This window comes from Falco punctatus (genome assembly GCF_963210335.1).
Source record: "Falco punctatus genome assembly, chromosome: 7".
In the NCBI taxonomy this organism is placed as follows: domain Eukaryota; kingdom Metazoa; phylum Chordata; class Aves; order Falconiformes; family Falconidae; genus Falco; species Falco punctatus.
Window position 1 is genome coordinate 23,983,486 of NC_137587.1, and position 24,595 is coordinate 24,008,080.

Below are 24,595 nucleotides of genomic sequence, written 5' to 3' on the forward strand. Positions count from 1 at the left end.
GCCTGGAAGCTTTCTGCATTGTTTATTAGGTCTGGCTAGAGACAGGCAGTAGACGACAGAAACCATGTGGTGTCAGAACAAGTGCAGATCCCCTCAGTTGGTGGGACCGTGAGGGGAGTGGGTGAGGACCAGCAACAGTTCTCACTACTGGCCACTTCTATCTGGGAGCCCTAGCTGACGGCCGTCTCTTTTCTTGTAGTCTATGGCAAAGGTGATGATTAGTTTCTACAGTAAAGCTAGAGTACCAGTGGTGCTGGCGATATTACGGGGCTGCTGTCGGAAAGTAAATTCCAGCAAGATCTTTCAGTCCTGGCCCATGTGTCTGGGAGCCCTTGCTGGAGGTTTTCACCTTTTGGATCTGGGCTCTAGCTGGAGTGAAGAAGGATGAGGGAGATCATCAGGTGTCAGAACAAGCACTGAGTAGCACCGCTGTTGGTGCTGTGGATGAGCTGCAGAGGGCAGCTGAGGCCTGGCAACAGCTTTCAGTCCTGGCCACTTCTGTGTGGGAGCCCTACCTGTCCTGGCTGTTTTCTTGCTGGGCTATGAGGTGTTCAGAGCAAAGACAAGAGACCCAGTTTGGATGAAGCTGTAAACTGCCAAGAAAAGGTGAGTGCCGGTAACAGTAGCCTTTGCTGGTCCTGTGTGGGAGCCTTACCTGGAAGTTTTCTCTGTTAATTATTAGACCTGCCAAAAGGGAGGTAGTAGATGATGGAAATCATTAGGTGTCAGAACAAGCACAGATCCCCCATATAGATGGGATTGTAAATAGGCTGGCAAGGGAAGGTTAGTGCCAGCAACATAGTACTTCTGTCTTCTGTGTAGGAAGATGGGAGATTTTCTTTTTTGAACTTGGGTTCTGGCAAGGTTGAAGGAGTATGGTTAGGGTTCAGGTGGGAGTTAGAAGTCTGGGTTAGGGATAGGGCCCTAGTGATTTTGATTTATTTTTAGGGTCTGTTTGGCTTAGGATTAAGGTTAGGTTTAGGGTTAGGGCCTATAAGGTTTAGTGTTAGGGTGACATTTAGGCTTATGGTAAAGGTGAAAGCCATTAGTGTAAGTTTTATGGCCATTAGGGTTAGGTCTGTTAGGGCGCATTAGCATTTGTGTTAAGGCATGCTAATATTAGGTTAGTATTAGGGCCTGTTAGGTCTAGGGTTACAGTAAAGTTAGGGTTAGGGCCTACTAGGATTAGGGGAGAGTAAAGATCTGTTGTTAGGGTTTTTTATTCCTCTTCCTCCAACACAGCGCTGATGGGCCAGATTTAATCCGTGCATCTACATGCAAAAGTATTTATTGTAGTAGGAAAATCTTTCCACTTTGTAAAAAGGGAGCCTAGAGGAACTCCTGTTAGAGCAAAGCAGTAGGTGACAGAGTCTTCTAATTGTTAATGGACTTTAAAATGGTTTGATTTTAAATCCATCAAAAAAGCTCATGGATTTTGCGCGTTATTTTGAGTTGGCTTGTTGAGTTCTTAAGTGTGGGTCAAATGACCTAATTTTAATCTCTCTTCTGTGAAATTTATTTCCACATCTATATAGAAATATCAAAAGGGATAATGAATGGGTACGTTATAGTACCCATAATGCTTGAGAACAGAAACCCCAGGTTATTTGTTAAATTAACTCCTGTTTGTTCAAGAATTAACTATTATTAAAGATCGACAATAGAGGCTTCACATAACAGTGTTTAAGTGATTAAAATTAAAGGATAAGCAAAAAATGTTATATTGATACTTGTAACATTTTTAAACATACAAAATACCAAGAATTATCTTAGCCTTAGAATTTTTTTGTCATCAGTGATATTGTTAGAGATATAGAAATACGGAGATACAAGCAATTGTGGACTTGGACCTGCTTGTGACAGCCATTGTGGAGTCTTGTCTTGTGCTTGTACTATTGCTGTTTAAGCATCACTTGCCTATAAATTATCTTTTCAGAGGTGGTGTGGAGAGAGAATTCTTGTGCTATGGGCAAAAAAGCGTAACTGCTGGGGAAAAAAAAATCCAGCCAGTGTTATAGCCTTTCACTTAACTACTTAAAGATTGAGCTCCTGCACTTTACAGTTCTTCACAGGAACCTTGCTGGAGTAAAATTTAAATATGCTAAATGGCATGTGAGGATTTATGTCTTAGAAAAAAAATGTTTTGAGAAATTGCATGTGAAAATGTTTTTCTACCTATAAAACCTAATAGGGATTATATAAATTTTATCTCCTGTCATAGCATGTAAAGATCTTGCAAGTTGAAAGAAGAGATATTTACAAGTTAAATAGTAGAGGCATCTCTGAAAACGTTATGAGCCTGCACAATTCTGGGGTTTTGGTAAAGAACCGAGCTTTGCCCAGCACACAGCTGTTCTAGCTCAACTGTAGCCTCTGCTGGACTACCGCAGTGGTGCAGATCAGCTGATTTTGAAATAGCTGTCAAGAATGTGAAAAGATGAACTGTACTTCTGAGCACAAGTGCTCCCACTGGAATGCCAAAGTAAATCGAGAATAAAATTCTCTGCATCCTTTTAATGTAAGGAATATTCAGTAAAATGCAAAATAACCCAAAATATGATTATTCTTCATACCTGATGCCTTGCTGGCTATCACACTCTGCCTTGCTCACACATATAGCCCAGGAACTGTACTTTCTGTGTTGAAGAATGTAATAGAAGTAAAAAACTTGGTGGTTTTTTATGGATGTGGATGGAAATACCTTCTTCACAATTCTGGAGATGCAGAGGAATCTGTAGATGCTCAGTGTTAGAAGGCATGATGTGGAAGCTGGCATGTACTACTTAGACTTTGAGTGCTCTTGTTTTGTGTTTCTGCTTTTGTATGGATAAGAGAGTAATTGATTGCATCAGGACCCTGTGTAAGCATCTTCTGACAAAAAACACATTGGCTGTGGAGTGTGGAAGTTGTAATTACTGTTGAGTTTCAAGAGCAAGAAGAGGTTATTTGTACTAGGTGGGTGGTAGGGAGAGTTGGCTGAGTTTAGTCCTGGAGACATTCAGTGCCAGCAATACAGGACCACTGGAAGTAAAATTACCCTGCTGAGAAACAGTATAGGCAATCTTCATTTTCTTCTTCTTCCTTCCATGCAAATACTTGTGCAGATGTCAAAATAATTTGCAAAAAATCAAGATACAGATGAGCATGATCCTTGTCACTCCTCTCCTTATTGGATATCTCATACAGCATGAAGGGTTTGTTAGTAGGTGAGGAGCACTGAGACAGGTGTTTCTGTGGAGTGGTGGCGGTGATGAGGAGCACCTGGTCTGCACTAGCCCTGAGCTACTGCTGCTCAGTTGGATTGTGCAAGGAGAAAATTAAGATGGGGGATTAAATTTTGTCCCAGTGAAAACTGTTCTGCATGGCATACCTGTCACAGGGATGTCTTCTGTACTTTTGTTCTTGGCACGAAGGAAGAGCCAATTATAATATGGCTCTTCTCCCTGTTGGTGCAGTGGCACAAGCTGTGGCTGCCAGGCCCTGGGGAGCCACTGGAGCCCTTAGCCCTGCAGTGCCCTACCAGCAACATTGGCATTGGCACAATCTTACATCCTCCTCCTTGTACGTCTTACAGCACTGCTAACGCAGAGGGTGCCCACTAACCCCAGGATTCTGCGTGAGGAGGCGGTTGCATACACATGCTTCAGAGCCTGCATGGCTTGTGAATAGCGTGATCCTTTAGTGCAGCTTTTCTCTTTACATCAAGCCATTATATGCAAAAGAAAAATGCCAGAAGATGGGCTGTTGAAACATTTTTGTGTTTGTGTCATAGATACCTATTCATAAATGTGCAGAGGTGTCTGGGGCACCTCTGGTACAGGTTAGAAAAATATGAGTAGAAAAAAAAGCCATGTGTCTTGCTTATTAAATTTTTCATTCATGTTGTTAACAAATTGCAGTTAACAGGAAACTATACAAGCCCAGAAGTAGGTATTTTAGTCAGTCACATTTTAAAAGCATATTTACAGTAAATCTGCATAACTGTATTAGGGCCTTGTGGTTGATGGATTGTCATGGTGGAAGATGGGTTGAAAGGAGTGCCAGCTCTGTGGGTTTTGTCCATGATGCTGATGGCTGTGCAGCATCAGGTTAGGACACACAAGGTAATTCCTCCAAATTTTCAAGGTTTGGAAAGTACTACTTTAATTAGCAGCCCAAACAGAATATGTTTGTACCACAACTGTGCATTTTAGGTAGTAAAATTTATTTTGAATGTGCTCGTTGCTTAATTCTATTTATTGCAACAGACTGAGAAACATTTTTCTGTGGTGTTCAGTACCCTTGTTTTGGCTGTGCCTATTGGTTTTTCTTTTAGCAAAGTAATTGTTTCATTATGAAATAGGCAGCTGCAATAAAATTAGAGCACTTTTCACAGTACACCTTTTATACTGTATTCGTATCCTCAGGGGGGTTACCTCTCGGGAAGAATGTGTGTAGCTGTTATGCAGATAAAAACAAATGGTTGGAAAAATGAGTAAGAGGAGGATATCCAAACAGATACGCATACTTTTTGGAAGAAATATCAGTGATAGTCATCACTGATCTGAATTTTGCAATGTTTGGTTGGTAGAGATGAAGCTGGGACATGATCTAGGTTGTAAAGTCAGTAACAGCCCTCCTGTATCCCAGCCATTGCCTGTTAACCCTCTGTGGTGTGGTACCAACCTAAAATAGTATTGCTGCAGCAGCACTTGATTTGATAATCCCAGTTCTTAAACCAAATGCTTTCTTTAAAACAAATCGGTATTGCAGACACTGCCATAGTTTTCTGATTTACAAGAATGAGACTTTTAAGGCTAAGGAGCAAAGGAACTTGACAATTGAACTGAGGTTACATGCAATAACATGCTGCAGAGCAATCTGTTGGAAAGCAAGACCAGAGCCCTATCAACACTCCCTGAATGCTAGTTGTAGTAGGCTTAAAATGGTTGATGGATTTATAATTGTTGCTTACATTCATTACGAGCAAAAAACAATGCCCGTAAGAACTACCAAACAGCTATGATACTTTCAAAGACCACAACTGAACTTTCATATACCACCTTTCATTCTAACTGATCTACTGTAAGTTGATGTATGGAGCAGCTGAGAGCAGTTAGTGCACATTCATTTTTATTGGTATAGGTACAACTGTATGTATAGGCTGCTTGAAGAATTAAACCTATGTTTGTACAGATGTGGACAAAAGCTCTATAGAAACCTCTCCCCAAATAGCCATTTGCAATTCAAAAGTAATAACTTCAGCAAATGCTTGTAATCTTTCCAGAATGGCTTCTTCCAAATGCAAAAGTGACTTGAATACACCTTTGTGAAGGTTAATAGAAAGAAAATTCAAACTTTCATGGATGAAAATTTGTATAAAGTGAACTTGGATTTCACAGAAGTGACTGTTTTCCCTCAAAATTCTTTATAATAAAAGTTATATTCATTCTGCTAAATACCAGAATTTATATTGTGTGATGAATTGTAACTCAGCAATGTTACAGAAGAAACAGTACAGTGAACTCTTTTTAGGTTCAAAAATCCAAATACACAAGTATATATGGATTAATGTATTTGCATGGATGGAGTTAGTAGGCAAAGGAGGTAGCTGCTTGATAAATAATTCAGAATAGAGCTTTATTTCTTTGTTAACTATATTGATGGGACATATTAAATGCAGACAAATAGACAGGGCCGAACTATTCATTTTGGACAACATACTGATTTCTAGCATATCTGAGAAATTCAGTGGCTTAGGGTACGATGGATGAGAAAAGTGATTTCCTTATGAAATGAAAAAAAACTCTTCTGTGTTCTTCTGAAGTACGGGCACCTAACTGGGAAATGTCCCTAAACAATCTCTTTTTAATGGCAGTGAAACGGGCAGGAAATTAATCATTCTCAGTGGACAAACTGGTTGAGACAGAGATGCAGGGAATTTTTAAGTATTAAAATTATCCTAGTATCTTGAGCAGCACTAAGGATATTCCTAAAAGTGTACTAGGAGATAATGCTTGGCAGAAAGCACAAAGGGGAAGATGACTCCAAAATTCAAGTGCTGTTTTTGTTACTCTAGTCTGTCTCTTGAAGCAGACTACAATGAATTTATCCAGACTGGCAGAGGGGAGAGAGGGAGCAGAAAAATGTTCCCTCAAATGTTCATTGCACCTGGATAATTCAGGCTGTGGCATGTTTTGTGCTGAGAAGGAAGCACGGGGCGGTTCATTATCTTGGTTTTCTGCCATCCGTGGGCATTCTTTCATAACTTGTACACCAGCCTTCTGTCCACTCTTTCAAAAATGTCAGTTTTATAATTGTAACTGCAGGGTGGGAAAAAAAAAAAAAAAAAAAAAGAAACCTTGTAGAAAGTAGTAGTACCAGTCACAGTAGGAGGGGTCCTTCAGGTGGACTTCATGGCAGCAGCAGAGTGCAGAAGTCAGTGTCCTTTAAAGTCAGAGAGCTCCTCTTTTTCTGTTAAAGCTCTTTAAAGTCACAAGAGCAATTTAAACTCTCCCAGGCGCTTTGGAGTATGCCTTCCACTGTTTGAGAGATAAAAGAATTATAAATAAATGGGGTCTTTGGTTGGTTGTATTTTTTCCTTAAGATTACCACAGTTCAGAAGAGATCAGCAGTGTTACTGCTACAAGGGCCGTTATGTGTGTGTGTGTCATTTGGCAAACACAGTCTAAAATTCTCAGCTGAGGTAGTGAGACAGCTTTGTTGTCATCAGTAGAGTTATAACTGTACCACTTTACATTTAGTCCCATGCTATTGTTTAGAAGCGGAGACTGGGTGCTATCTCACGACTATAGGAAAAAAGATGAAGAAAATAACCAGTCACCCTAACACCACCCCACCCCCCACCCCCCGAGTTTTCAGGATAGTTATGAAAAATGGATGCTGAAGTAGAAGTCAGCTGAAATGAGGTGTCCTGCTTTCTGTTACCTCACCAGAGAGCACTGCTCAATTTTTCATATTTCATTCTGTCATTTTTCTTCCTCTGTCCCCGCATCTTTGCTAGAGCTTCTGATTTAACAACCCCCAAAAATGCCTTGTCCCCTGTTTTCCCATTCCAGGATGCCACTGTTTTCTTCAAGAGAAAGGAGCAGAATTCTTACAAATTTCCACAAATGAGAATTCTACAGATCTTGAACAGGAAGAAAACAGCTATTTAGAGCATGTTTTCTTACTCATGCCAAAGTACTAAGGCATAACTGTATTTACAATGCATCTTGTTAATGGGTTGTTAAGCTCACAAATCAATTCTACTTATCTCAGTTTAACGTCCAGAATTTTAGTGCATTGCCTTGCTGTAACTGGCTTCAGAAAAAAAAAAATCAGGGTGATGCAAAACACCTATGATGCTAGAATCTGTTTTTACTCCAGAAACTAGTGAATTTTACTGTCTTGCAACGTTTATGTCATTGATAGCTTCTGTTCCACTGATCATCAATGATCACCAAGGCCTTATGCTTTCAGTTATGAAGGTTTCATGGCATATTCGGAGTCTACTGCTGGCCCAATAGAGCACGAGCTAGAATTGGTAAAACAGTATTCTCGAATATATATTTTTATGACTTTATTTTCACTGGTGTCTTTCATGTCAATGAATTTGTTCAGTATTCTTTTATTGGCTGAAGGGTTTGACAAAAGGAGTAGCTCACATTGCCTAAATCCTAATGTGGAATGCAGGTAAATCTAGCCAGAAGCGCTAATACCCCAGAGCTCATTGAGAGTTACTAGATTATTAGAGCTGGTTGACAGCCAAATCTGAGTGATTACAGAATATTCTGTTTGGGCTTAGGCAGTCAGACACCTGATATTTTGCTAGATTTACCCATTTGCCTCCTCAGTGGATAAATAGCAAGCTCAGCTGTGTTTAGGATGAATAGGATCTGTATTGCTGACTGCATGTTAGTCCACCACCACCTCCTGCAAAAATTTAAAGTATTCTCGTGGAAATGAACCTGTACTTCTGCCCTTTTGAAATCTGTGGCCAAAAGAACAGCTTTGTTCTGCTCAGTGGCTGGCTTGCAGCCTCAGTGAATGTACAAAGGCTCCTGAGATCCTGCTTCCCTTCAAAATACCAATTCAGAAATGCTGGGATCTGTGCTAATCTTTACTTCTCTGCATACTGCAGGTATTTCAGGAAAAGCATTAGACAAAAATTGCCTGGATTTTTTTTTCATTTTTACAAATGGCTTGAGCTGCTCTATACTGCTAATCTTTGAAAAGTATGTTTCCTATTGAATGGAGCTCATTATGTACAAACAAGTTTACTTACAGTTCTTGTTGGCTGGCTTAGTTTCTTCTGCTTGAGTAAAAAAGGAAATGCCTAAAAGGGAAAAAGATAACTCAGTGCAGTACTTTTCTTCATAATTTCTGAACTGAAATTGAGAGCCAAGTTCTGGCCTTTTGCATCATTGCTAGTGAATATAGCTCAGCATAGACATTGTAGAAAATGCAGACTATACAAGTATGAATTGATTTTTCAACTTATCTGCTGCAAAAATGATTTCATGTGTACTGTTTCCTTTCTCTCTGGTCCCTTTGCACTTGGTTTCTGCTGCCATCTGTATCATAGCTTCTCACCATTTCTTTACGCTTGTATTAGTCCTTTCTCATTCAGCCCCTTGTCCCTTTAAAACTACTCCTGCCGTTTTCCCTCCCTCCTCCTCTTAACTAAAAATAATCTCTGTTTGAACTCAAATTTTCACAGGGCTGGACCTTGTCTGTATTAGTAGGACAGTGTCACCATTTAAAGGAGTCATTACATTTACAACTCATAAATAAATGCATCGCACATACAAATCTGCATTCAAGGAACTTAATTCATGTTGTAAGTCCAGCATGCAAAATTGGAAAAAGCTAGAATTAGGTCTGCTTGTGTGGCCATAGTTTGGTCCATCACTTAAGTATGTTGTGGCAAACTCTTACGGTTTTGGACCATATACTGCCTTTCCTCACAGGCCTTGTGCAATTCGTTAAGGTGAATATGCATGATCTGTTGTATTTCAGTTACTGTCAAGTGTTCAGTCTGTGAACTGACTAGAAAAAGTTAAATTTCTTAATAAACTTTTCTTCCTATCTCTGTATTCTTTAATTCCCTTAATAATATCTTTGTCTTCTGTATTCGATAATTTTCTTCTGAATGGCCTGTCTGACATGATACATGAACACTGGGTGGAAGACAGAGATGGTTGTCAGTCCCACAGGAGAGCTGTGCCATCCTAAAACAGAGTTGTTTTGTTCTTCTGGCAGCCTCTAAGTCTTGCTGATCTCTACCAGTCTTACACATCTATTGACAACAGTCTCAATCACTGCACAACCCTATAACAATTTGAAAAGGCATATACATATTTTCTTATGCACTGCCTTGTCGCTGGTCTTCCCAGTCTCTCAGTGCTCCTGTTCCTTTCAGCTTCAGCCTGCCCCATCATGTTTGCCATGTACCTAGATCACCCTGCGATGCTGCCTTCTCCCTTTCTGGTCCCTGTGTGTCACTGGCCGCTCTGCCCACTGGGCAGCTGAGAGGTGGGTAATGGACCAGTAAGGGACGGTTAAATTCTTAACATGTTGTGACACAGCAGCTGCTCACCATCAGGAGCCACTGGCAGTGTCAGCTCCCATGGGACCCTCAGGACTTGCATGCCTAAGCCCTTCATCATTTTCCAGCAGCCCTATGGCTCCAGTTTAGTGAAATACTCCTCTAAGCCAGGGAAGGGTTAAGCTATTGAGGGCTTCAAGCAACTAAAATGCTCCTCAGTTTCTCATTGCTAGGGCATAGGGAAATTAACTTCTGAATTTCCCTGCTTAGTGGAAACTCTTTTGTTCATACCGTAACAAAGGACACTGGTAGAATTACCCTATCTTGGTATAGACACTATTTAATCTTTGGGAACTAGTGAATATAGAGAAAGGGTATCTGCAACACAGATTTAACTTCTATTTCACTTAAAAAAACCTGTCAATAACTTAGTTTTTGAACCTAGATTAATATAAGCAGTAATAAATCTTCCAAGACAAGGTGAAAATAGTAAATTACAAGTGTTTCCATTGAAGAGCATCATGAAAAATGCCACTAATGAGGTGGATTATCAGTGCATACTGCATTGATAATAACCCCATCAAAAAAAATGTTGCCTACTTTTTAAGAAGCAGAGCAACCTTCAGTATTTTGAATTACAAGAATTACAATATTTATATGTCTTTCTATATCCAGAATGTAAACCTCCCTCTGATTTTATGCTGGCTGACTAGTTTCAGTAGAAAGACCAAGGACAGACCAGTGCTGGGGTCTCTTTGGAGATCTGACTGGCTTACAGAGACGAGCCTGGTCTGCGTGTAATTGTGAGGTCCAAAGTTGCATTGGGCTTTTCTTCTGCCTGACATATTTCTGTGTACTCCTCATATCTAAATGGCCTCTATGGTTTGCCTTTCTTCAGTACTTGAGGTGTGTATCCCATATTTTCTGTTATCATGAAACACACAAAAATGCAATGCCTTTTATTTTACAGGTCTTGTAACAAAAACGTGGTTTTGTTACAGGTCTTGTAACAAAAACGTGGTTTTGTTACAGGTCTTGTAACAAAAACGTGGTTTTGTTACAGGTCGTGTACCAAAAACGTGGTTTTGTTACAGGTCGTGTACCAAAAACGTGGTTTTGTTACAGGTCGTGTACCAAAAACGTGGTTTTGTTACAGGTCGTGTACCAAAAACGTGGTTTTGTTACAGGTCGTGTACCAAAAACGTGGTTTTGTTACAGGTCGTGTACCAAAAACGTGGTTTTGTTACAGGTCGTGTACCAAAAACGTGGTTTTGTTACAGGTCGTGTACCAAAACCGTGGTTTTGTTACAGGTCGTGTACCAAAAACGTGGTTTTGTTACAGGTCGTGTACCAAAAACGTGGTTTTGTTACAGGTCGTGTAAACAAAAACGTGGTTTTGTTACAGGTCGTGTAAACAAAAACGTGGTTTTGTTACAGGTCGTGTAAACAAAAACGTGGTTTTGTTACAGGTCGTGTACCAAAAACGTGGTTTTGTTACAGGTCGTGTAAACAAAAACGTGGTTTTGTTACAGGTCGTGTAAACAAAAACGTGGTTTTGTTACAGGTCGTGTAAACAGAAACGTGGTTTTGTTACAGGTCGTGTAAACAGAAACGTGGTTTTGTTACAGGTCGTGTAAACAGAAACGTGGTTTTGTTACAGGTCGTGTAAACAGAAACGTGGTTTTGTTACAGGTCGTGTAAACAGAAACGTGGTTTTGTTACAGGTCGTGTAAACAGAAACGTGGTTTTGTTACAGGTCGTGTAAACAGAAACGTGGTTTTGTTACAGGTCGTGTAAACAGAAACGTGGTTTTGTTACAGGTCGTGTAAACAGAAACGTGGTTTTGTTACAGGTCGTGTAAACAGAAACGTGGTTTTGTTACAGGTCGTGTAAACAGAAACGTGGTTTTGTTACAGGTCGTGTAACGAAAACACACAAGTGTGGGCTCCTTGAATCAGAAAAGAAAAAAAAAAAAAGCCAAATTGTTACTGAGTCTGGATTGTGGGTAAAGAGCTGATGCAAAGGATCTCTTTAAGTCCTGATCTTTAGTCTCACTTCTAGCCCCATGCAGCTAACTAATTCAGCATTTTAGAAAACGGTATCTTTTAAGACAGAGAGGCTAAAAGCAATCACTGGGGTGTTTATGAGGGCAACAGCAGTATTGCACTGCTGAATGCCCCTAAGTATAAAAGATTTTGCATTTGTCCATGGCTCAGGAACACCTGATACATGCCCATTTGCTGTGCCAAAATCTTTGAGAAGCTATTATCTTGTTCTCCAGCATCTCAAAACTATATTTAGGACAAGAATTCTCTAGTTACAGTCTTGTGAAGGAAGATCCTCCAAAATGTGAATACAAAGTAAACAAAGGATTTGAGTCTGCGTAAGTTTGCAGAACAGCCAAAATGAAGTATCTGTTCTGTTTCATGAGATCCAGCACTACCTGGAGTACCAGTACGTTGACCATTTTATTCCTCATTTAAAAGAATGCCAGGAAATATCATTTATTGTGAGTGGCATCTCACTGTGTTACTGTACGTGAGAGATGGGTGAACTTTGCCCCATTTGCCTCTTCCTGCTTGTCAAAAAGCCATCAAACTGAACAAGGCTACTACAACCGACAAGTACGTTCAAACTGCTGCTAAAAAGCCAGGCTCAGTGAACACAGTGGAACATGGACACGCTCTAAGAACATCCTGAATATCTGCACAATTTGCTGTGCATGCCATCTCCTTTGCCAACTCATACGGACTGATTCTGCGGGGAGAACACAACCATCTTTGATGCATTAACCTGGCCCTTTTACGTTTCTCAATGTAAATGTAATTTTATTGTATTTGAAACACAAAAATCTGCTTCAAATTTGGTCAAAACTTTTTCAGGGAAATGGTTTGTCTTTTGAAACATGCCTAATTCATAAGACAGAATTGTTTGCAGGAGTGTTTTAAGTTCAGCGAAAGCATCATCAGACAGCATTTCTACTACAAACGTATCTCTGGTCAAGACACTTGCATCAAGTAACGAAGGCCTCAATTCACGCCCATGTTCTGCCTGTATTTAGATGATGCTCCCTCTGGCATTATCTTCTTTCTGTGAAGGAATTTTGGAAAAGGAGGGAAAAGTGGTAGCTGAGGTAAACTATAAACCCTGTAAAGAGTTTCAGCTTTACAAAAAGGTGAAATACTTGTAAAAAATTTTTGCAAGATAGGATGGTGTTTTCTCTGCAGCAGTACGATGAATAGCAACTGTTTTTTACTGTTTTACTTTGGTACTGCACTATGAATTATCCTGAAGTAAAAAGCAAGAGGTAATACCTAAGGCCATCACATGTGCTAAGAGCAAGCATTGAGTCAGAAATTCCTTCAACAGTGCCATGATAGTAACAGTGTGTCTGAAATGCAACAAAACCACATAATTAATGACAAAATAAGACTGTTGGCTTCACATGCAAACTTATATTCTAACTAACCGTTCTATTTGCATGACATCAAGGCTGGCTGTTACAAATTTAGAGTTCCCTATTCTAAAAGTAATCCCAGCCTTCTTGGAGTAAAATATTACTTGACCTGAGTACCTACAATAGTGTTTGGTCCCTTCGTTCTAGAAAACAACAGCTTTTTAGTTTAACCCATCACCATCATTTAGCAAAATATTTTCATCTACTTTGCTCATCCTGTTCTTAAACAGACTCCTCTCAAAGGCTTGATCTGAGAAGATCTCCCATGCACAAAGCACCCAATTAAGTCTCACTAAGCTCACATGCAGTTTAAAGTTGAAATTAAGTTCAACAGCATTTATAAGGTTTGTTTGATACAGGACCTAAAACCGACAGAGCTTTGGTGCTGCCATTGTACCTTTAATTGCAGAAATGCAACCTAATCAGGTAGCTCAAATTCAGTCTTGGCATAATCTCCTGGCATCTCCTTTCACACCCTGGAAAACAGTGGTGCTGTATCCCCATAAACAGCCCACTCCCCCGTAAGACACAGAACCTTACGTTTTGTATCGGTTAAACAGAAATGCTACAAATGTGAAAACGCACAAAAGCCTCTTTCCCAGCAAATATATTTTTCTTCTGTAGTTACATTACATGCATCACTCATTTTCCCTCCTACTGCCAAAAATGTCACCAGTTTTCACTGTCCTATTATAGAGATACGAAGACACTCAGAATTAATGGTTGTGCATTTGCTATCGCTTTGAAAATACATTTAGATGCACACACGTCCTTGTCATCTTCAGTTTTATCAAATGGTTCATGTGGCCTTCAATTCATAAAGCTTGGCTTCCCTGGTTTGAGGAAACTGATGCAATATTTTGTTATGTACAATACCTCGTTTTGTGACTGTGTTGCCTCCAGTTTCCCATTTCCCCCATATGTATACAGCATAAAGTCTTCACTAAGAAGCTTTCTGGAAACAAAAATAAACTACAGTTCTTTTAACAGTCTAGAAAGCAAGAAGAGTCAAGAATCTTGGTAAGTACTACATTCTGTTAGCACACTCATGCTAAATCATTATGAAAATCCACAGATGTGAAACAAGATACCTTAAAATGAGCTGCATTATTTGGAACATAAGTTATTTTGAAACATTTTAACTAAAATACCCCTAGAGTAGGATCTGAACAGACCGCGTTGCATCAGGGCCTGGACTATTACAGGCTCAGGAAAGAGAAACAACAATAACAGACAAATTTCCTCAAATACAACATGTTTAACAACCCTCCCCCCCCCCAATAAAAAGCTAACACTGAACTGAATTTGAATTGTCCATAAGGATTTTCTGAAATGTACTATATTGTGCTGCTAATAAAAAATTAATTGAAATAAATTTCTTCATAACAAGAAAAAATATTACTCCCTTCTATTTGTATCATAACAGAGACAATGTTTAAGAGTAACTTTGTAATTACTACAATCTGCCATTTAAATGTTTTCCTCTGGGTTTTTTCAGTACAAAAATACTCCTCTGTATGCAATTAACTCCCAAGACGGTATGATTCCTTAGAACACTCCATCACATACTTATTTTTCTTCAGTTTTAGAAGATACGTTCCATTTCTGGTTTTAATTGAGTAAGAAAGATTGTCATCTGAATGCTCCTGGAAACAGAACAAAAGATACCACTTAATCAGGTGGTTTTTCTACTTGGTTGTGTCCCTTCCATGTTTTGTTGGAGAAGAGCAGTCCAGCTACTACGTATGATTTAAGTGTCTACCAAAACACAGATTCCTAACCCTCATGCCTTCTATATTTTGGCCTCAGCAGCACACTTTATGTTCTTCCCTGTGGAAAGTTTAAATTCTATTACCGTATAAATTTTCACTTGGAAGGCAGAAGGGCACGGCCCATGTATGCACTCCTTGTCCAATGACCACACCGTGTTTCCTGACACTCCTTATGTTAATCATTGGTAGCCGGATGAACAACTCACAGATTCTACCTTAATTGGTTTGCACAAAGATGACTAATGTTATTTCATTAACAGTCACTTCAGTAATGGACTCGTTACCTAGCACAAAAGAGAGTTACCTCAGAACTGAAGAATTAAGGCTCAGATCTTTCTCTTTTAACTCATTTGTTTAACTTGTGCGACTCTGTGGGACCGTTTCTACAAAGCAAGCACCAGCCCTTTAGGTGCTACATGGCTGAAATCCTCCGGTTATCCAAAGGCCAGGTTCCATGAGTAAAATAACACATACAGCATGGTTCAAGTTCAACATCTAATCCAGCTCAGAGGAAATGGAAATAGTCTTTATGTTCCTTCTCCCTCCTGTTTTATAAGGCTGTTAACAGCACTAGAAGCTTGAAAGGTGCTAGCTTGGACCGAAATCCCAGACATTTGGGGAACAAATATACTCAACACTAGTTGAAAACACTAAGAATCTAAAGAATGAGTGCAGGGCACATTTCTTCACAAAAATATGTATACTATACATTGCGTGTGTGTGTGTAATACAGGGCAGTATCAGGAAGAACAGCTACATCAGAAGAAAAAATCAGGTAGAATGACAAACCTCATGAAAAAATGGGTGATGTTTCTCTCTGCCTGTCAGACTTCGAGGAATAATTATTTCTAATGTAGAAAGTCTGGATGTCTGTTCAGAAGATACACCTAAAAAAAAAGTTTGAAATGTCTAAAGAATCAGAAAGGGTAAGTAAGATGTTACGTTGGCAGCTGCACAGTGGTGATTGCCGAAAGACCATTCTAATCTGGCTGTAAATGGAGAAAGAGTAATTTCACCAGTACAGGACCTGACTGCCCATGCTTCAGTTTGGGCTGCTCTGTGCCAGAGCTCTTGGATTATGCTTGGAATGTCTCAGAAATCAACATTTTGATTCATGGCCATGTTAATCTTAATTTCTGAGTGTTTAAAATGTGGCCTCATGCCGTTTTGACTGTACTCAAGGTTACACCACTCCAAACAACTGATGTAAAGTGCTAAAACCTGCAAATTCAAGCAAAACTTTTCTTTAACAGGGTGTTCAAAACTGGCTGGCAATCTTGGCTTTGACTCTTGGTCTTAGTTACATTATAAGCTTGGATAATAGGTCAGACTCTTCTCATTCCTTCATATAGACAGTATCAAACCAAATAGATTAGTCTTTTAAAAAATAAACCCCTCAATGAATATGACACTAACATAATAGAGAATTCCAAGAACAAGAAAAATTAAAATAAAATAAATAGATGCCTTCCTGTATTCAGTGTATGTTTTGATAGTGACGAAGAAAGTTTAGGAATAGTCAAATTGATTAAAAAAAATTAACTTCAGGTTAAAGCTGGGTTCTTCTGAAGCACATAAAGAAACACTATCACATGATTTAAACAATCTTAATTCTCACTTATTCTGGATTATTAATTTTGTAATTTTGTCTATAATTTTCGAAACATTTTTTTTCTCCCATGACTTACGCTTTTAACCTGATGTACGACAAAAAAATTATACAGCTGCCATCTCTGTCCACCTATCTGTGCCATCACAGTAATTTTTTAAGTAGCTGGCCAGTTAAAATTAACTGCAAGAGATGCAAACATCTCAAATGGAATTCAGTTCCTTCAAGCTTTGTGAAATCACCTTGTTGGTGCCAGGAATACTGTGCTGATCCGTAAATCTACAGCAGGGCTCTCTAGGCGTGGCTGGCACAATGGACCTGGTGTAATTGTATGGTACAATTGTTTTCAATAGTGGGTCCAACTTTGCCAGGATATTTCAGAACTTGTTAGACAGATAATTGGAGAATATTGTATCTCCAGGAGAATAATTCCAGTCCCTAAATACACTGGGGGATGTTTCTTACTTTCTTCAACTACTTCGAGTTGCTGTTAGGTCCTGCACTTGCTCTTCTCCCTCTTGCTCATACTTCTACTTCTTTCGGCCCTTTCCTTGATTAAATCAACTCTCCCTTCAGCCCTCTCGTTCCACATAAATGCCTTTACTCGTATTCCTTCCCCCCTTGCCCTGAATGAGGAATACTTGCAGTTGTCCTCTGGATATAATTCTGCCGCCCACTGCATGTATAGTCTTGGCTCACCATGCTGCCTCCTGCCATCACCTAACGCTGCATTTTGTTTGTTCAAGTGACAGTCAAACCTTTGCAAAAGGTTTGTGGCCATTTAAATCATATCACAATTATCTCCAGAACATCATGCCAATGCAGGAAGCTAAAGATGAGAAGTCTTCCACATATCTGGTTTCAGGTAAGTGGTTTTATAAAGTCAAAACCAACCTCCAGTGACTTTAAAAAAAATTGCGTGAAATTGAATTCATCTTCCTTTTTCTTGTCAGCTCATCAGTCTGGTTTGAGTGTTGACTTTAATCAGCGGAGACACAACTGTTGCTATTAAACAGGCTACAGAATCAACAACATGGGTTTTAACAACAAAAGTGGTTTCTTCCCTCTTAAATTGTTCTTTCATAAGGAAACAAAGAGATTTCTTCTCATTTATGGCAGTACAAACTCACCCTCAGCCTCCCACGTTCCTGTGAAAGGAATTCACAATTGCAAAGAAGCCACGTAATCACCCATTCAAAGTGGGGAGGAGGATTCTCCAGTGTAATGATGATCTCTACCTATCAGGTAACATCAGGACTTTTATAAGCTAGCTGCAGGCTGCACATGTTTAACATTAAAGACTGCCATTGCAATCAAAATGTGGAAGTTGCTGTTAGTGAACAGGTCTGCAAAGAATATTGGCGCTCAGTATTTACTTCTGAATTTGCCCTTAATCTTCAATAATTTCACTACCTAAATAACACAATCCATTCTGCTTCATGAGTTAAATGTGTGTTGAGCTAGCAGTGGAAACGCGGTTCTAACAATTTAAATTCTGACACCTGAAAGCAGGTCTTTAATGTGCATCATAAAAATATCACTTTCTGAGAAATATTTCGGTTCTTACAGCTAAATCTAAAATCTGAAGACAAATCATAAATGGAAATGAGTTAATGAGGCACTGAAACAGAACTGTAGGCATTTCCTTCACAATCCTGAAGAAGAAATCTTTTTCTACAGTCTGTACTATTGATGAAAGTGACAGTAACTGCAGTTGTCACCACCCGTGTCCTGTATGGAAGATGATGTATTTACCTACCTATACATCCTGGAGAAAAAAACCCACAACAAACACAAAGAGCTCAACTATAAAAAGGTTCAACACGTAATCTTTTCCAGACACCTTTTTCCCGAACAAGATTTTCTCAATTAGCAGGTCAGCTAATAGCCTAACAGCTGGGAAGAGCCATGACTCGATTTGAAAGGTGTGCATCGTTATGATCAGGACTGGAGCGTACAAGAAGACTTGGAGAAACTTTCTGAGTATGTAACAAAAGCTGAAAACTTACCTTTTATCCAAAAAGGTTTTCCAGTTAAAGTTAGTCCAAAAGTGAACAAAAAGAGGCTGTGTTTTAACATAATTAGGTTTGCTGGAGAAACTAGTACAGCATCTGAGCAGACTGTGTACCTGGCTCTTAGCTGCTCTGCACCAGGGAACTAGAGGAACAAGAACCGTCTGCTCCGATGGTAAACAACAGAAAAAGTACTCCGATACTTCGTCTCTGCTAAGGAAATGGGAAGTAAAATTTAATCCATTAGGCTTGCAAAATAACCTGGTTAGGCAGCTTAAGGCAAATAACAAGCAGCGTGTCCTTAAACGCTGATTGGAGAGAGGACCAACCCATGCTGGGATCAAACTGGTTTGTTCTAAAGGACTTTGATACCACAGTGAGATCATATGAGATTAGAAACATAAAACAGTGCTACCAACGTATACAATGTTTAGGATGTTTATACTGGCTATTATCAGCTCAGTTAAAAAACCTCTAGTATAAAACAATCTACTGTTTGAAATTTCAGCTTGTTGTTCTCCATTTTTTCATCTTTACTTTAAAAATATCAAAAATACAATGTGTATGAATGCATGGAAATCCCATAAACATGTGGAAGTCCCCCAAACAGGGATCTTACCCAGCCCCTTCTATGTTAAAGATAATTCTCCTCACCAAAGTAATTTTGTGCAGCTCATTGCTCTTCCAGGATCAGAACAATCCTCCGAGGCATCCTGCAACCACATTGCCACCAAACGCAGAAAAGAAATGCCTCTAAACCAGGATGAATTTGCTATGTGTTTCCGAGGTGTCAAGCGCATTCAGAAACTCAAAAAGGAGACCGAGACAGCAGTTTTCGTTCTAAAACATTTACATTAATTAATTTTCATTCATTCATTCATTAAAACAGAGCAAATCCGTTTTTTCCATTGCCAGTAAATTACATCAAACAACGGCTTAAGTGAAAAAAAGGGGAGAACCGACTGCATCAGTAAATATTAGCTTGTACAAAGCCTGCTCAGATCCACTGCCCCGTTTGCACGGCCTAATTACGGCCCCTCAGCCGGGCACCCACCGAGGAAGGCGGCACCCGCGTCCCCGGGCGTTCGGCCGCCTCGCAGCGCTCCCTGCCCAGCAGCCGGGATCCTACTGGAAATGCGATGAATCCCATCTTTTATTTATCGCCTGTCTCCTATGCGGTGCACCGTCGGCGGGCGGCTCGGCGGGCCGGGCGCTCCCCGGGGCAGGCCCGGCGCTGGCACCTGCCGCACGCCGGGTGTGAGCTCGGACGCCTGGCGGACAGCGCCAGCACCGCCGCTCCCCCCGCCCCAGCCTTCGCTCCCCGCGGGAGGGTGACGGGACCCCGGCAAGGCCGATCCCGGGACGCGAGCCCCGGGCGGGGGTCACCGACCCGCCCCAGCCACGCTCCCGCCGCCCGCGCATGCGCAGCCCCGCCGCCCGCCACCCCCGTGCAGGCGCCTTCCGCCCGCCCCGCCCCCGCCCCGCTCGGTTCCGGCCGTGGCGCAGCGATGGCGAGTGGCTCCGCGGCGGGGCTGGCGGCCGAGCCGTGCTGTGTGGCGGCGGGGTGCTCCTGGCCCTGCGCGCCGCCGGGCGGCCTGGCCCGGGCGCTCTGTCTGCGGCGGGAGGCGGGCGGCGGCGAGGCCAGGTGAGGGTGGTGGCGGCCGGGACCCTCTGTCGGCCGGGGAGGGCCGCGCTGTCCCCCTGGGTCCCCTCGGGCGGCTGCGGCCAAGCGGGCGGCGTGAGGGGGCGCCGGGCTGGGCCGCGGTGGGCGGGCGGGCGGGAGCGAACCTGGGCCTGGCGGGGCAACGCGGCCGTGGCGCTTCCCCCCCGCAGCACCGAGGCCGTCGTCGTGGAGAGGCGGGCGGGCGGCGAGGCGCCCTGCGTGCTGCACCTGGAGTGCCGGCCCGGCGGCGCCGCCGAGATGGTCTCCGTCGGGATCCTGAGCGAGGCCCGCAACATGGAGGTGTACGTGGGCGAGGAGTACTGCGGCACCGGCCGCGGGCAGAGCCTGGGCGCCGCCCGCACCGCGGGGTGAGTGGGGCCCGGGGCGGGCGGCGGGTCGCTGCTGGGTGCCCAGCCAACGCGTCTGGCCCTTCTCTTACTGGCAGCCTCCTTGTCTGTGTGTCCGGGAGGTGCCGCGGCCGGTAAAGCCCCGGTGTCCGCCTGCGCCAGCCACCCGGTTGGGGCTTTCTCGGAGGTCTGAGCAAAAGTGGTTCATTGGGAGCGGGCACCGCCGGGGCTGGGGCCCCCGCTGCGCCCCCCGCGCCCCCCGTGCCTGCGCCGGTGCCGCCGCCTCGGTAGAGCCGGAGGGCTGCAGGCGTGCTGCCGCCATCTGCGTTCTGTTACTAGTGAAACGTTTGATGAAGTTACAAAGTGCCACTTTGAAATTGCGTTGCGTGAGACCACAGCAGGAGTTTAGGACAGGTGCAACCTTCCTGTGCTGTTTGCTCTTTCTGGATGACGGATGTGCTTGTCTCTTCAGCAGATCTCTTTTAGCTTATCTTTATCAAAAGATCTCTTGTCTCTTTGGTAAGTAGGCATTACCCACTTTTAAGGAGAAGAGAGAAAACAAAAAAAGGATTTGTTTTCCCCTTTAATACTTCCATGCTTTCTTAGGGGAATTAAGGCGGTGTGTTCTCTTCTGTTTTTAAGTCATTACATGGCACATCTGCTTAATTAGCTGAATAAAAACAGCTGATGCAGCCTCAGGGAAGATGCATGAATAATGTACTGAACCTCTAAAGCTTCACTAGCAGATAATGTAAGTAACACACAAAGCCATTTTTATACACTATCCACTAAGATTCAGTATGAGTTGCATATAAGCGTTAAAACTGCTATACCACATTAGAAATATTTTCCAGTCACTCATGTTTCTTATCAAAATATTTACTGATACAGAGTATTTCTAAAGAAAAAAGTACTTTATGTAGTGATGTCACAGCTCATTTATTTTATTTTTCTAGCGAAACTGACAAGGTTACTTTATACAAAAAGTACCTGAAGTTCGAATGCCCTGCAGCCTCCTGTAGAATTAAGGTAGGGACCTGAACAGGATTGTTCTATTTTTCTTCATCTTTTTAATCACTTAGTCGACTAAATTGCATTGCTCTTAGTCAAATTATTGGTTTTACACACTTTGGTTTGTATAGTCACTTAAAAATCAGTTAGATGGCGCTTCGTCTTGAAAGCAGAGTTCTCCTTTTAAATTTGGATTACAGATTTCTTTTTATGAAGACAATATTTATATGAGACAGAGAATGCAGTCTTACAGGAAAAAGCTTCATAAACCAGATAAACTGCAGATACTCAATAGTTGCTGTGTAATTGGAACTGTGAACTCTGATGCAGTTAAATAACCGTATGAAAAACTGTGTGGCCACTACTCTAAGTGCTTAAAGATCAAGGCCTGATTCATCTTTAGGTCATGCAGTCACCGCTGTTCCAGTCAAGAGCTTTCTGAAAAGTAATAGCAAGGAGAAATCTGCTTAATTTCCCTGGAAAAGAGTTCAATATTGTTTTTCCCAAAACTCAAGAGTAATGCATTGTCCCATTCATATAAAGAAAACATGAAACTAATTTTCCTAACCAAAGTATTTTTTTTCCTTCTTGCAATAGCTGCTCTCCATTGGTGAGAAACAAAGAGTACTCATCAGTAAAATAATTGTACAAGTGAAAACAGTGTCTGCAAAACTAGCAACTGATATTCCTTCACTAGGCTCAAGTATAGATCTAGACAGAGTGCAAACTATAATGGAATCTATGGGATCCAAGTTGTCTCCGGGTGCTCAGCAGCTCATGGACATGGTTCGATGTCAGCAGAAAGTAAGTTGCTGTGCTTTTCCATAAACATAAATAGTACAGATCTGTGACCTTACCTTCTGTAACTTTTAAGCATGTTCTAAACTGATTTGGTGAGAAAGATTGTTGATGTTTTTTTTTTAACCCACACCCTCTGCCATTTTAATCCTGGTTTAGCTGTTGCCACTCTTAAATTAGTGCAATGAATAAAGATTGTGTGCTCAAGGAATTGCTGTGCATACACAAAATCCAGAGTTAAGAACTCGGTATCATCATATCACTGCCACCCTACTCCTCTTCTGTGTGTTTCCATTGTCACTACTTGTCAAGGATGGTGGGCATGTTCCCTGTAATGGTTGGGGTGTAGGTTGATGGGTTGGCTTGTCTCCTTTATGGCTGTTAAAAGGATGTCCCCTTCAACTAGAGAGAAGATGCTCATACAGAGTATTTATTTGATTTAGATCCTAATCCTGCAAAGTGGGCTGTTTCCACAGAATCCTGAATCCATCCGATGTTAATAAACTTGGGGATATAGCGTAGTAAAAATGAAGTCGTAAAGCTGTTTTGCTACTTTGAGACTGACAAGATAATTAACGCATAGTAGGTACAGGGAAAATATTTTCCTGTGCTCTTCCTTAATAATATAATTCAGAACTACTTCCCAAATCTCTGCATCACAATGGTAGAATGCTGACTTACAAAGTCTCTCTTATTATTGTATAATTTTCAGTATATTTTGATACTTAAATGTTAATAATTTTTTTTTTCTTCCTATCAAAACAGTTTATCTCTTGAAGACAAATTTAACTGGATCTTTGGGAAAAATTCAGACCTTGGAGGTGATCATGCAATAGATGGATTGCGCAGTGCAGCAATTCAGACATCACGAGACCAATCAGCTGCTGAACCTGTGCCTGTTAAAAATCATTTAACAAGTGAAACAGTGTATGAACACTTAAAAATAAGTCATGATCTGAACTCACAGGTACCTGAAAGAGGGAATACTCTTGATTCTGAAAGACTTGCTGCTCAGCAAAATACAGTTGACCTCAGAAATGATTTTAAAGTCATGGGATCTTTGCATATGCAGGAACAAGGGAGTAAACCCCCAAATGTAGCTGTTCCACAGGTGCTTCTTCCTTTTCTTCAAAACTTATGTAGTCAGGTGAATCATCTTCGGTTAAAAGATGGCGATAGGCATTTTGGTAAAAATGCAGTGACTGAAGAGGAAGGCATTCAGTGTGTTGGGTAAGTTAAATTTGGTACACTTATTATAGTTGTTTGGCTATTTAATTGACAAGTTTAAAAAATAAACAAAATACATAATGTGGGTGTTTTATTCCCGTTAACAATAATAGTGACTCTTAAAATACGTGGTTTTGAAGGCTGTGTGGCCTTGTACAAGACCTTACAGGTCTTGTAACAAAAACGTGTTTCTGTTACAGGTCTTGTAACAAAAATGTGTTTCTGTTACAGGTCTTGTAACAAAAACGTGTTTCTGTTACAGGTCTTGTAACAAAAACGTGTTTCTGTTACAGGTCTTGTAACAAAAACGTGTTTCTGTTACAGGTCTTGTAACAAAAACGTGTTTCTGTTACAGGTCTTGTAACAAAAACGTGTTTCTGTTACAGGTCTTGTAACAGAAACGTGTTTCTGTTACAGGTCTTGTAACAGAAACGTGTTTCTGTTACAGGTCTTGTAACAGAAACGTGTTTCTGTTACAGGTCTTGTAACAGAAACGTGTTTTTGTTACAGGTCTTGTGCAGGAGCGGTCTGCAAACTAGGACCGTGCATGGCAATCAGTTAGCTGAGGGGAATTTGTTCGAGCTTGTCTAGACAACAATTAGCATGATGAGGCATGTTTGCAGAGCACAGGGGAGTGGGAGACGGGTGGCGCCAAGGATGGCGCCAAGGAAAGGTAACACCTTGCTGTTAATTGCTGGTAGTTAACCACCAATCGGGGATTGCCTAGTATGCAAGGCTTAGCTTCAAGAACCAATCTGTTTAAAACGCACAGCTTCTGAAAGTCTATAAAACCTCGTGCTTCTGTACAATAAATTGACATTTGCTTGCATCAAGCTGCGTCCCGTCTCTTCATTCGCCGCAAATTGGTGACCCCGACGTGATCCGTTTAAGGATCTGACGTGAAGGGCTCTCGAATCGCCTATCTGAGCGACTTGCAGCGAATCCCACAGAACTTTGAATGATCTGCTGAAAGGAAGCAGGAGCCGGCCAGAAATCCCTCCGGAGTTGAGAGGTGAGCTGTGGGAAATCCGTAACGGGGAATCAGGCTTTGTCCCCAGAAAGAGACGTATATGGACTCATGAAGGGTCTTCTAGTCAGATCAGGGAGTCCGTGCCTCAGTTTCCTCAAATGGTGACCCCTATGGTGGTGTTCCGAAGCCTTGGAAGAATA

At 41.4% G+C, this 24,595-nt stretch overlaps 1 protein-coding gene across 1 annotated transcript; it reads left to right on the top strand.

The window, feature by feature from the left end:
* Nucleotides 1-19,887: 19,887 nt before the first annotated feature.
* Nucleotides 19,888-23,569, top strand: LOC308067119 (ATPase PAAT-like; the record flags this gene model as incomplete). The annotated part of the gene is made up of 5 exons (XM_080395420.1): nt 19,888-20,024; nt 20,213-20,410; nt 21,346-21,418; nt 21,998-22,204; nt 22,964-23,569. 5 exons carry the CDS (start codon nt 19,888-19,890, stop codon nt 22,973-22,975), a joined length of 627 nt encoding a protein of 208 aa, XP_080251546.1. The 3' UTR covers nt 22,976-23,569.
* Between the last annotated feature and the right edge of the window lie 1,026 nt (nt 23,570-24,595).